Source organism: Chanodichthys erythropterus, chromosome 6 (genome assembly GCF_024489055.1).
Source record: "Chanodichthys erythropterus isolate Z2021 chromosome 6, ASM2448905v1, whole genome shotgun sequence".
NCBI classification, from domain to species: Eukaryota; Metazoa; Chordata; class Actinopteri; order Cypriniformes; family Xenocyprididae; genus Chanodichthys; species Chanodichthys erythropterus.
This window is the reverse complement of record NC_090226.1, coordinates 26,983,963-26,996,150: the sequence shown is the minus strand read 5'-3', so window position 1 is coordinate 26,996,150 and position 12,188 is coordinate 26,983,963. Positions and strand designations below refer to the sequence as shown.

General features: G+C 38.1%; 1 protein-coding gene across 4 annotated transcripts in view; it reads right to left on the bottom strand.

Annotated features, from left to right (window-relative positions):
• draxina (dorsal inhibitory axon guidance protein a) overlaps positions 1 to 12,188 on the bottom strand; it is a 53,822-nt gene that overhangs the window by 23,063 nt on the left and 18,571 nt on the right. For 3 of the 4 annotated variants that reach the window (XM_067387413.1, XM_067387416.1, XM_067387415.1), the window contains exon 2: positions 9,709 to 10,204. In XM_067387413.1, the coding sequence (XP_067243514.1) occupies positions 9,709 to 10,183 (475 nt within the window). In that variant the 5' untranslated portion in view covers positions 10,184 to 10,204. The remainder of the gene's footprint in view (positions 1 to 9,708; positions 10,205 to 12,188) is intronic. The other variant, XM_067387414.1, reaches the window with a different exon arrangement.

Here is a 12,188-nt window from a genome sequence, read left to right as displayed (position 1 = left end):
TCAACACTTTTCAAGACAATAAATATATGAATGAGACGATGTATGCATGTATTGCCTCAGAATTTGCCTCTGAATAGCACTCCCTCCATGGGCGTGGTCGCATTAGCGCGTAATGAGCTGAATCACAGACTTCTGACATGGCTCTCTTTTCATACAGATTACAAAAACACAGAATGTTTGAATGTTTGACTTTACACGACTTAAAACCTGACATTTCAACGTGTCTTTAGACATAAGTGTATTTTTTTGCACAACTTTTTGTTTTTACTTCGAGTGTACACAAATAAAAAAAGACAATCTATAGATTTGATATATTACTTAGGCTATGTCTCTATGACAAAAAATGACGGAGTATTTTAAGTCTGTTTTTGCTGCAATGTGCACAATAAGTAGCCACACTTCCCTTGGAGGGCGGGGGCAATAACAAAAGAAACAAAAGCAGGCTATCCAGTATGGAAATACACACAGACAATGACATGCCCCTACTGCGTGCTAGAATCTCCGAAAAACAAGCCAATTTCAACCTCAAAATGTACGCTTTTTTTTTATACCAAAACTGCTATCTCAAACATGGAGAGGCTTCTTCGTGATCTCAACTAACAGATTCTGCAAAAAAAAAAAGGAAAATCAGCAATTTTGAAAGAAAAAAAAAAAAACGCTTCTTTCTCATTTTGCTCGATAGTTGTGCTGCCGACTTGTGTCCCTGGTTTCCGTGACGGGTCACATATTCTCAAATGTCAGGGTGGCACAACTGCAAATATTTTATTATCAACCGACAAGGTAATAAACTTAAGCCTGATAGAAATGCAACATCCAGAAGATCCCAACAGATCATTGTGGCAGAGTGAAAAGGGTTGTAGATATCTCTAAAATACTGATAAAAATAGCTAATTTCATGTATGGGTAGATACTGTATTTACCAATATTTGGTTGTACCACCTGACAAAAAAGTACAAATAAATAAATAAAACACTTTGTAATGTTATGTAACAACTGAAACTTGTTTAAACACATTGTTCATGACTCAAAAATATGCATTACATCAGTTTTGAAAAGATTTTTTAAAATTATCTTTTTTGAAGCTTTATTTGCTCAATGGCCCATATAACAAAACCTGTTGGAAAAACATTCCAATAAACCTGTATTTTCGTTAGTGTATTTGTACATCTACAGCTGAAAATGTTCTGAAATCAGTAGACAATACGCCTGTAGTTTTGATGTTAGTATTTACTTTTAATAAATGCATTACTAGAAAAAAAAATTGCAGTTTTCTTTTTTTGCAGTAAAGTTGAACTGTTTGGCTATAAGAGTGTGTTTAGATCACTGTGTTAAAGGATTAGTTCAGAAGAGAAATAAGGGTCTTATCTAGAGAAACCACTGCTCATTTTCTAAAAAAAAAATTTAAAATGTTATACGTTTTAACCATAAATGCTCATCTTGAACTAGCCCTCTTCTTCTTCTCTATTTGAATTCCAGCAGTGTAGACACTGCTAAGTGTATTACTGCCCTCCACAGGTCAAAGTTTGAACTAAATTGTCATATACAATGTTACTCCCCTCGAGTTGAAGCAAAGGCTCAGGTCGTTCTTGATTTTTAACAGACATTTATTCGGACACGAGTCTTCAACATGTCTTGTACATTTGAGCCTTTTATGTCCCAATAATGCCGTCAGAACTATGAAAGGAAATACGTAAAACTTAAATTAACCCTCTAAAAGTGGTGTTTTACACATAATAATAAACGAAAAATACATACAGAACGAATAAATAAAGTGCACGTTCAACACGTAAGAAAATACACTTAATTGACTAATTATACATAAACATACGGTCACATAACACACATTCACATACGGCAAAGCAATTAACATGATAAAACATACCTCATTGGCCTCTCTAACTCGAGAGGAATAAACTTGGAGGGTTACAGTTTCTTCTTCTTTACACAAAAAGACAATATAACTTCTTAGCACTTCTTATAGGCGTAACTTTTGCAGACATGTCACGCATGCAGCACCTCGTGTGGCTCTTCTACATGTAGTGCACCGGAAAAAATATCCTGATAGCAGCAATTAAATAATTCCCTAGCGGAACAAAAGGAAATAGGTTCCCCCTTTTTCTATGGTTTTAGCTAAATAATATGAAATTAATTGACATGTATTAACAAAAAATATATTGCTTATTTATTCTAACGATTATTTTGAAGATTTTAACTATTTATTAACCTTTTAACTATAAAGTGCATATTATGAACTAAAATATATAAGAGTTGCCACTGACGGCAGCTACACTCCCACCAAATCACTTGTGATTTCCAAAATGAACTTATGAACTATACTAATCTGCTTCCAGTAATGTGACAGTCTTGTGGATCGGTCTTACTAGATGAACTGGTTTACTTAGTCTCTTCCCATGGTCATCTAATGTTGAGTCGCTGATTAGCAGCTGCACCTTTCGTATGCATCCATCTTGACTTGGGTATACGGCAGTAACCTTAGCCAGCTTCCAATCATTTCTGGGTGCTGTATCATCTTGTATGATTACTATGTCATTGACTTTCGCATTTCTCTTTGTCTTGTGCCACTTTTGTCTTTGTTGTAAGCTCAACAGATATTCTTTCTTCCATCTTTGCCAAAATTCGTTGGCAAGGTACTGCACTCTACGCCATCTTTTACGAAGGTAAACATCCTCCTTTACAAAATCTCCTGGTGGAGGCAGTATTATTGAAGATTTCATTGTCAAGAGAAGATTGGGTGAAAGTGGCTGAGGTCCAGTAGGATCATTGAGTAAGTGTGTTGTTATAGGTCGGCTGTTTACGATTGCCATCACTTCATATAGGTAGGTTCTTAAGGATGAACTGTCAAGTGTTCGGGATGACTGATCCAGGATTGACGTTAACACACTTCTGATTGTTTGGATTTGCCTTTCCCAGGCTCCACCCATATGGCTGGCAGAGGGTGGGTTCATGACAAACTCGCAGCCTAGTTGTTTCAGGCATTCTTGGTTCATTTCTTTTACTGCCTCCAAGAATTCACGTCTTGCTCCAACAAAATTGGTGCCTTGGTCTGATTGCAGTTGACGGACATTTCCACATAGAGCAATGAAAGCACGAAGTGAGTTGAGGAATGCATCAGTTGATAAGTCATCAAGTAACTCTATATGTACTGCACGAGAGCACAAACATGTGAACAGCAGTCCATAGCGTTTTAGTTCCTTTCTTCCCATCTTAATATAGAATGGACCGAAACAATCCATCCCACAGTAGGTAAAGGGAGGAGTTGTCTCCATTCTTTCGCTAGGCAGGTTAGCCATCTTTTGATCTTCTGTTTGACGTCTGAATTTCCTGCATTTGACACAGTTGTAGATAAATGATGATACTGCTGGACTACAGCCGAGAATCCATATGCCATTAGATCTCAGTTCGTTTATGGTCATGCCACGCCCTTGATGTCTCACTTGCTGATGATAGTGATCAATCAGTAACTTGGTGATATGGTTGGTCTTTGGTAAGATAACTGGATGCTTGATGTGTGGATGTAAAGTTGCATGCTCTAATCTGCCTTCCACTCTGAGGATGCCCTTGTGGTCCAGGAAGGGATTGAGTTGATACAATCTGCTTGCTTTGTCTTTAGAAATTAACTCCTTTTGGGACTGAAGTTCTTTGATTTCTTTGGAGAAGACTTATCTTTGTACAGTAGCAATGATTGTAAGCTCAGCTTCTTGCCTTTCTTCAAGAGTTGTAGCTTTGTTGGTTCTCTTTATTGAACCTTTAAACTCCTTTACAAATCTGGTAAGTCTTGCAATAGCTTTAACCAGTTGTGTCCAGCTGGAGAATTTCAGGAACCACTCTGCCAGAGAATCCACTGTTGTTAAGGTGTGGTGTACAAGAACCTTGCGTATTTCTGGGTCCTCGGTGTCAAGTTCTCCCACCTTAATCTCTCCACTGGGAAGTTGATCTTGCCAGAGAAAACCTGGACCACTAAACCAGTTGGAAGCAATGAGCTCTTTCGCTTTGAGTCCTCGAGACGCATGGTCAGCGGGGTTGTCTTCCGATGCAACATACTTCCATTGTGTTGGTTTAGTACTTTCCTTGATGCGCTGTATGCGGTTCGCTACGAAGACATGAAAACGCCTCGCTTCGTTGTTTATATATCCTAAAACGACTTGCGAATCTGTCCAGAAGAATTCTTGAACATTTTCCAACTCTAGTTCTCCTTTGAGCATGTCACTTATGCGCACTGCTACTACTGCTGCAGACAATTTCAGTCTTGGCACAGTAGTTACCTTGGTGGGTGCTACTCTGGACTTGGCAATGACAAGTGAACAGTGAATTTGTCCTGATTTACTGATTGCTCTTAGATAGGTACAGACACCATATCCTGCAACACTTGCGTCTGAGAAATGGTGGAGTTCATATCTCTGAACTTCTTGAAAATCTGCTGGAATATAGCAGCGATCAATCTTGACATGAGCAAGGTTCTTTAGATCTAGAAGCCAGGACTCCCACCGTGGCTTGAGCTCATTTGAGAGAGGTGTGTCCCAGTCTGTCTTGTCACGACACATTTGCTGTAATATTTGTTTGCCAATTAGAACGAAAGGCGCCACAAAGCCAAGTGGGTCGTAGACTGAGGCTACAGTTGACAAGACTCCTCGTCTGGAGAGTGGACGCTCATTCACCACTACTCGAAACTGGAGATGATCTGAGGCGACCCTCCAGTTAACACCTAGGGCTCTTTCAATCAGTTGCTCGCCTAGGGCTAGGTCTTGATTTCTTACTGTCTCTACACAATCTTCTTTAGGGAGAGAGTCAAGAACTTGTGGGCTATTGGAAACGAACTTGTGAAGTCGCAATTTTCCAGTACTGCAGAGTTGTTTTGCTTCATGGACTAGACTAATAGCCTCTTCTTCTGAGTGAAAACTGATAAGGCCATCATCTACATAAAAGTTTCTTTCGATGAATCTTATAGTTGCTTCACTGAACTGGCCTTGACCTTTTGCCGCGATGTACTTAAGACCAAAGTTTGCACAGGCCGGCGAAGAGGCGGCTCCAAACAAATGAACTCGCATTCGGTAGACTGATGGACTTGAGTGAAAATCTCTGTTGTCCCACCACAAGAAACGGAGGTAGTCTTGATCTTCGGCTCTGACTCTGAACTGGTGAAACATACGTTCTATGTCGCACATCACTGCTACTGGACCCTTGCGAAACCGGCACAAGACACCTATCAGGGAGTTGGTTAGCTCTGGCCCTGTGAGCAGGTGATCGTTTAATGACACACCCTTATACTTTGCTGAGCAATCAAACACTACTCTTATTTTACCAGGTTTTTGGGGGTGGTACACCCCATGGTGCGGAATGTACCAGGCAGGGCTTTTGTTCAGTTCTTCAGATGTGACCCTTTCTGCATCTCCACGCTCTATTGTTTCGTTCATGAATTTTGTAAAGTCGTTGCGATATTGTTTGTCTCTTTCAAGTCTTTTCTTGAGACATTTAAGTCGGTGTTCTGCACAGCTCTTATTGTTTGCCAGACTTGGCCTGTCCTCTTTAAATGGCAAAGGTAATTCACAATGTCCGTCTGTTTGCACTTTTGCTCCTTCTTCCATTATAGAAATGAAGCGCAGATCTTCTTGGGAGAAGTGAGAATCTTCCACCTTTCTTTCGTTGAAGTCAGACTCAAGGACTTTAATCACATCTGGTAGTGTGACTACTTCTCTGACTTGTGTGCGACAAATGTAATGCACTTCATTTGGCAACTGATCTGATGACTGACTGGGTGTCACTTCCTTGACAATAATCCTGTGGCTGCTTCCAATAGCATCACCATAATCAACACAAGCGTCAGCACCACCAACTATTGTCCAGCCCAGGTCTGTTCTTTGTGCGAATGGCTCATTGTCTTTTCCTGACACAACTTCTCTGGGTAACAGTGCTTGTGAGCAGTTGTAACCTATAAGCAGCCCAACATCGCATTCTATGAGAGGGGCGATCTCTTCGTCAAGGTGCTCTCGGTGAGGCTGCTGTATTTCTTGAGCCTTTGGATTTTTGGGATGCTGCTGAGATGAACACTGAACCAACTTCACTCCAGAGAGTTGATCTCTTTGCTGGATCTTTTACATTTCCTTCTTTTTCAAGACATTCTTCAGCTTGTTGTATGAGCTTTTGAGAAACAGCATCACATGTGTCCACTCTGCGACGAGTGTCTCCGTCAGGAGTTACATGACTGCGCAGCTTGTCATACGCTTGTTTTACTTCTGCTGAGGTATATTGGATCTGGACAATGTAATCAAGTAATCTTGCACTGACAGGTGCTTCAAGTGCTCTTTTAACTTGTTTAGCAGCAGCTTTCCATTCATCATAGCTTGCCTTAAAGCGAGTTTGAAGCTTATTCACCCTTTCTTCGTGCAGTGCTTGGCCCTTTTCAGTGAGTTTTCTAACTCTCTGGCTTTTCCTTAAGCTCTCTTCTTTAGCAGCTTGACTTGTGCTTGACTCTTGTTGGCTTGTGTCCATAGTTTCATCATCAGGACCTACTTGTTGCTGCAGCTCCACAGCTTCAGTGTCATAGTCTTCTTGATCAGCCATGTCACTATTCTTGTGTGCTTTAGACTTTGTTACTTGTGACTTTAACTTAACTAAATTATATCATGCTCCTAAATGTGCTTATGAACTTGAATTGCTTAACTCTTTAAAGATAAACTTAAATGTGTGTTATAAACACCTTAAGCCAAAATTAGAAATACACTTTCACTTCACTTTCGTTGTAAAATAAAAGACAAATGACCTTCAATATATATATATATATATATATATAAAAATAAAATAGAAAAAACTCCTCCTTTAAATAACTTGATGTACCCTTAAATCAGCAAATACTTGTAGTTAACTTGAAATAAGCTTAGTAACAGTCACTTTATATTAAACAAGAAATAACTTAAGCTTGGACTTATATTTTAGACCACTGCACCTTACCCCTTTAAGCACTTAATAGAGTCCCTTTAAGGTTAGCAAGGTTAATCTACTTCTTCACATTTAACTTGTTTTAAATGCGTTGCTTCTTCTTAGCTTAACCACGCTGCACTCTTGGACCCCGGTTGCCGCTGGTTTGGGCTTTTTCCTTTGATGTTTGAGAGCGACGTCACCACTTAACGAGCCGCTCGTTTACGGCTCCGCTGCGAATGGCACCGTTCTCCTCTCCTCCAGCACGAAACAGGCTGAGTTCTGACTGTTACTCCCCTCGAGTTGAAGCAAAGGCTCAGGTCGTTCTTGATTTTTAACAGACATTTATTCGGACACGAGTCTTCAACATGTCTTGTACATTTGAGCCTTTTATGTCCCAATAATGCCGTCAGAACTATGAAAGGAAATACGTAAAACTAAAATTAACCCTCTAAAAGTGGTGTTTTACACATAATAATAAACGAAAAATACATACAGAACGAATAAATAAAGTGCACGTTCAACACGTAAGAAAATACACTTAATTGACTAATTATACATAAACATACGGTCACATAACACACATTCACATACGGCAAAGCAATTAACATGATAAAACATACCTCATTGGCCTCTCTAACTCAAGAGGAATAAACTTGGAGGGTTACAGTTTCTTCTTCTTTACACAAAAAGACAATATAACGTCTTAGCACTTCTTATAGGCGTAACTTTTGCAGACATGTCACGCGTGCAGCACCTCGTGTGGCTCTTCTACATTTAGTGCACCGGAAAAAATATCCTGATAGCAGCAATTAAATAATTCCCTAGCGGAACAAAAGGAAATAGGTTCCCCCTTTTTCTATGGTTTTAGCTAAATAATATGAAATGAATTGACATGTATTAACAAAAATTATATTGCTTATTTATTCTAACGATTATTTTGAAGATTTTAACTATTTATTAACCTTTTAACTATAAAGTGCGTATTTATGAACTAAAATATATAAGAGTTGCCACTGACGGCAGCTACATACAATATGCTAGTGCAAGTATATAACAATTAGTTCAAACTTTGACCTGAGGAGGGCAGTAATACACTTAGCAGTGTCTACACTGCCGGAATTCTAATAGAGAAGAAGAAGAAGAGAGCTAGTTCAAGATGAGCATTTATTGTTAAAACGTATAACATTTTTAATTTCTTTTTTTAGAAAATGAGCGATGGTTTCTCTAGATAAGACCCTTATTCCTCGTCTGGGATTGTGTAGAACGTTTTGAAGCTGCAATGAAACTTTGTAATTGAATAATTTTGACCTTCAACTTTTTGGGCTCCATTGAAGTCCACTATATGGAGAAAAATCCTGGAATGATTTCATCAAAAACCTTAATTTCTTTTCGACTGAAGAAAGAAAGACATGAACATCTTGGATGACATGGGGGTGAGTAAATTATCAGGAAATTTTAATTTGAAAGTGAACTAATCCTTTAACTGTTTTGAGAGCAGGTACATTACTTTGGAGAAATGTGTCAAATCGATTGAGAAAAACTGTATTAGAAAATCTTTCCAGCGCTGGACAGACCTAAGCAGGAAGGCCTGAAAACAAACATCGAAGTGGCGTTGTTTCTTGTGTTGTTCTGCAATAAACTCTTGCTCTTGTACTGTATGTTATTTTTTTTGTGTTTCCTTTTCATTCGTTCATCTTCTTCGCTTTATTTTTCGTAAAGCATTATTTTGCTTCACTTCTGCTATGATAAAAGAGACACTCTTGCATTGTGCTCATGCATTTTGGGGGCAGATCAATGAAGGGAGGAGTGTGTTTGTTTGGGTTGATTTCAAATGACAACAGTGTTCAACAGCGATTTTTAGAAATCACATACTGAACCGTTAAGCGCATCATCATGCGCCCAGAATGTTTATGAGTGCTTTTGTGCCACTTTCTCACTTTTTTCACAATCAAGAAATACATGTTTAGCCTTTATATTTGTTCTGTCTTATCTATCCTCTTATGTAGCATGTCTGTTGTCCTATTAAAATTAAATTACATTTACATGATTGCCAGCATTTTTAAGTGCACATTTTCAACATTTTATCAGATTTGTAATGATTTGTTTATTAATCTGTTGTCAATTAAACACAAACTTAAAAGTCCCCTAGCAGCTTGCAGGTTTAATTTTTGAAAGTAAAGAATTTAAAGGAATAGTTCACACACACACAAAAAAAAAAAAAATCTGTCATTATTTATTCACTCTCAAGTTGTTCCAAACCTGTATGAATTTCTTTCTTCTGCTGAATACAAAAGATGATATTTTGAAGAACATGGGTAACCAAGTTGATGGGCCCCAATGTCTTTTTGGACCAATGGCCCATCAACTGTTTAGTTACCCATATTCTTCAAAATATCTTGTTTTGTTAGTCAGAATAGTTCTGTTTTTTTGTTTTGTTTTGTTTTTTTCTGTGCAATCTGATCACCAAAAGAGGTCTTAGATGTTTTTTTGTAAAGACAAAGCCAAGTGTAAACAACCATGAACATGCAAATGTGTTGTTAAATTATTATATAAATATTCATTTAAAATCTCGGGGGTTTCTTCAAGAAAATATTTTTATGTCAAATGGGTTCAGCTGACAAAAAAGTTTGGGAATCGCTGCCACAGTCATACAGGTCTGGAGCAATAGTTAACAGAATTGTCATTTTTCTGTGAACAATACCTTTAACCTTTCTTTGTAGAATGGAAAATCTTATCTGGCTATGTAAGTCTGGTTCAGAAAATCTTTATTACCTTTAGCTCGGCCTTTGTCTCTTTTGCCTCCCTGCTTTCTGTGCTCAGCCAGATGCCCGTGGCCATGTCTCCTGCCTTTACGATTGAACTCTCCCTCTGGTGGATGATTTCCACGCCGCATATGTGCAGGACCTCTGACTTCATCATGACCCTCCACCCTCATACTGTCTCCAGGCCCCATCTCCAGCCTTACAGGGCTCAGGCCCTCTAGACTTGTCCCATCATCCTCCGGTTGGTCCATAGGCCTTCGAGAGAGCAGCCCAGCATTATCCCTGTCTTTATGTGACCAGTGTTTTCTTCGCTGGTTGCCGCCCAGAAGTCCCATGTCAGGGTCTGACTTGGAGTCAGTGGCGGAGGTAGAATACCTGGTCATACTCCGTTTGGCCTTTTCAGATGGGATCTCAGAGCTGTGCGAGGTGTAGGAAAGTGTGATAAGGAGCAGGGCAAAGAGACAACACAAGCCTGGAGTTGTCATCTTCAAATACAGCGCCACCTGCTGGTTAGGGCAAGATAAGGTCAGCTCAGAAACAGACAGATAGATATATTTTCACTTTAAATACATGGGAGTATACACATCTTAATTGTTATTTCCAGAATTTTTTATTTTTTTGTATTACATATCATGAATGATTAATTCCTAAATATCATTGACTATTGGGAGGGGAGGTTGCACCACATGACATTTACAACCAGAACTAACATTGACTGGTATATATATATATATATATATATATATATATATATATATATATATATATATATATATATATATATATATATATATATATATACGTATTTGCTGTAATTTCTATTCGGCACAAAAAATATTATTTCAGAAACTAAAAACATGCACATCATGGGAAAGGTGTTATTAAAGTCACTGAATGTATAAATTACAGTTTTAATGTATTATTTAATAAACTATTAGATTAATCATCATGTTGCTGACACTCTGACAGACTACTCATAACATCCAATTAGACTGACAGACCACTCACAACATTCAAATGCAATACAATGCACATCTCAATTTTGGACCATGTGTACAAAAATCCAGCCATGACACAAGTTTTGGGTGTTATGGCCAATATGCCCCAGTAATAATGTTTATTATAACTTAGCTTAAGCTTAAATTCATCAAAACTGAAAAAAATATGACAAATTCTTGAGGAAAAAACTTTTGACTAACATATTGGCTAGAAGTTTAAATCAGGACATCTAAAACCAGAGCATCCTATATTACACCCACAAACACTTACATATTTAAATAATGGCTTTGCGTTGACATGAAATAAACAAGAGTTCAAAGGCAACCTAAATGTGTTGAGAAAACTTGCCAGACTAAATATCATGTTTGGATTCCCACTACGCCGAGAAAAAGATGATCCAAAAGAAGAATCTTTCCTCAGGTGGAATATCAAAGTCAAGCTTATGAAGAGGTTCTCACCATGCATCTCACCATGCAAATCAGTGACATGGGTCTTACTTTGATCATCCTAGGTCTCCTCTCATCCTCAGATGCTCCCCTCAGTAAATCTAAGTCTTTTGTCCCTGAGAGCTGCTCACATTGCCTCAAGCAGCAGGCATCTATCCCTGCATTTAAGACTGGCACCAGAGATACTAATACAAGCATGCTAACTTTACATCTAAGACGTCTTAATATTTCTGATGGTTTATAATGATACAGTAGAGTAAGGTTTTTCTTATGATGGCTTCAAGCAGTGTTGGGGGTAACACATTACAAGTAACTTGAGTTACGTAATCAGATTACTTTTTCAAGTAACTAGTAAAGTAATGCATTACTTTTTTAATTTACAACAAAATCTCAGTTGCTTTTTCAAATAAGTAACACAAGTTACTTTTTCACATTTATTGGCACAGCTCTCCTGTCCCCATGTTGAGAGAAATAAATGCAGAGGTGTTGTGTGTGCTATGTAAACATAATGGTTATTGTAGTTCTAGGCTAAATGTGAACATTTAGTCATTTTCAGCATTTTCAGTATTCCTCAAAATGAATAAAAAATAGTGAAATGCAATCTCAGAGTTTTACACAAACCTGTAATAATTAACTATATTAAATCACACAAATATACATTCTTTAATCTCAATTTATTAACCAATGTCTTTGCTACTGACCTTCAGTGACCTAATTCAACCATGCCAATTAGCAGAAATTACTTTAGATTAGATTTAGAAATAAGAGTGTGGAACTTCCGTCTCCTGTATCATATTTTTCTTTAATCCAAAATAGCAGCACAGCTGAAAGGTTTGTTTGAGCTGCGCCCTCTGCTGTACAGGCATAAATATGTATTTCCTTCAGCCTAAGGCTTATACATTTCATCTGTGACATGGTGTGAAAGGGCCTTAACATTTGCCAAAAATAGAACCTTTTTGTTGTTATTACAAAAACAAACAAGCAAGCCCAGCCCAGGTGAGAAAAAATAACGCAAAAGTAATGTAACGCATTACTTTTCATGAAA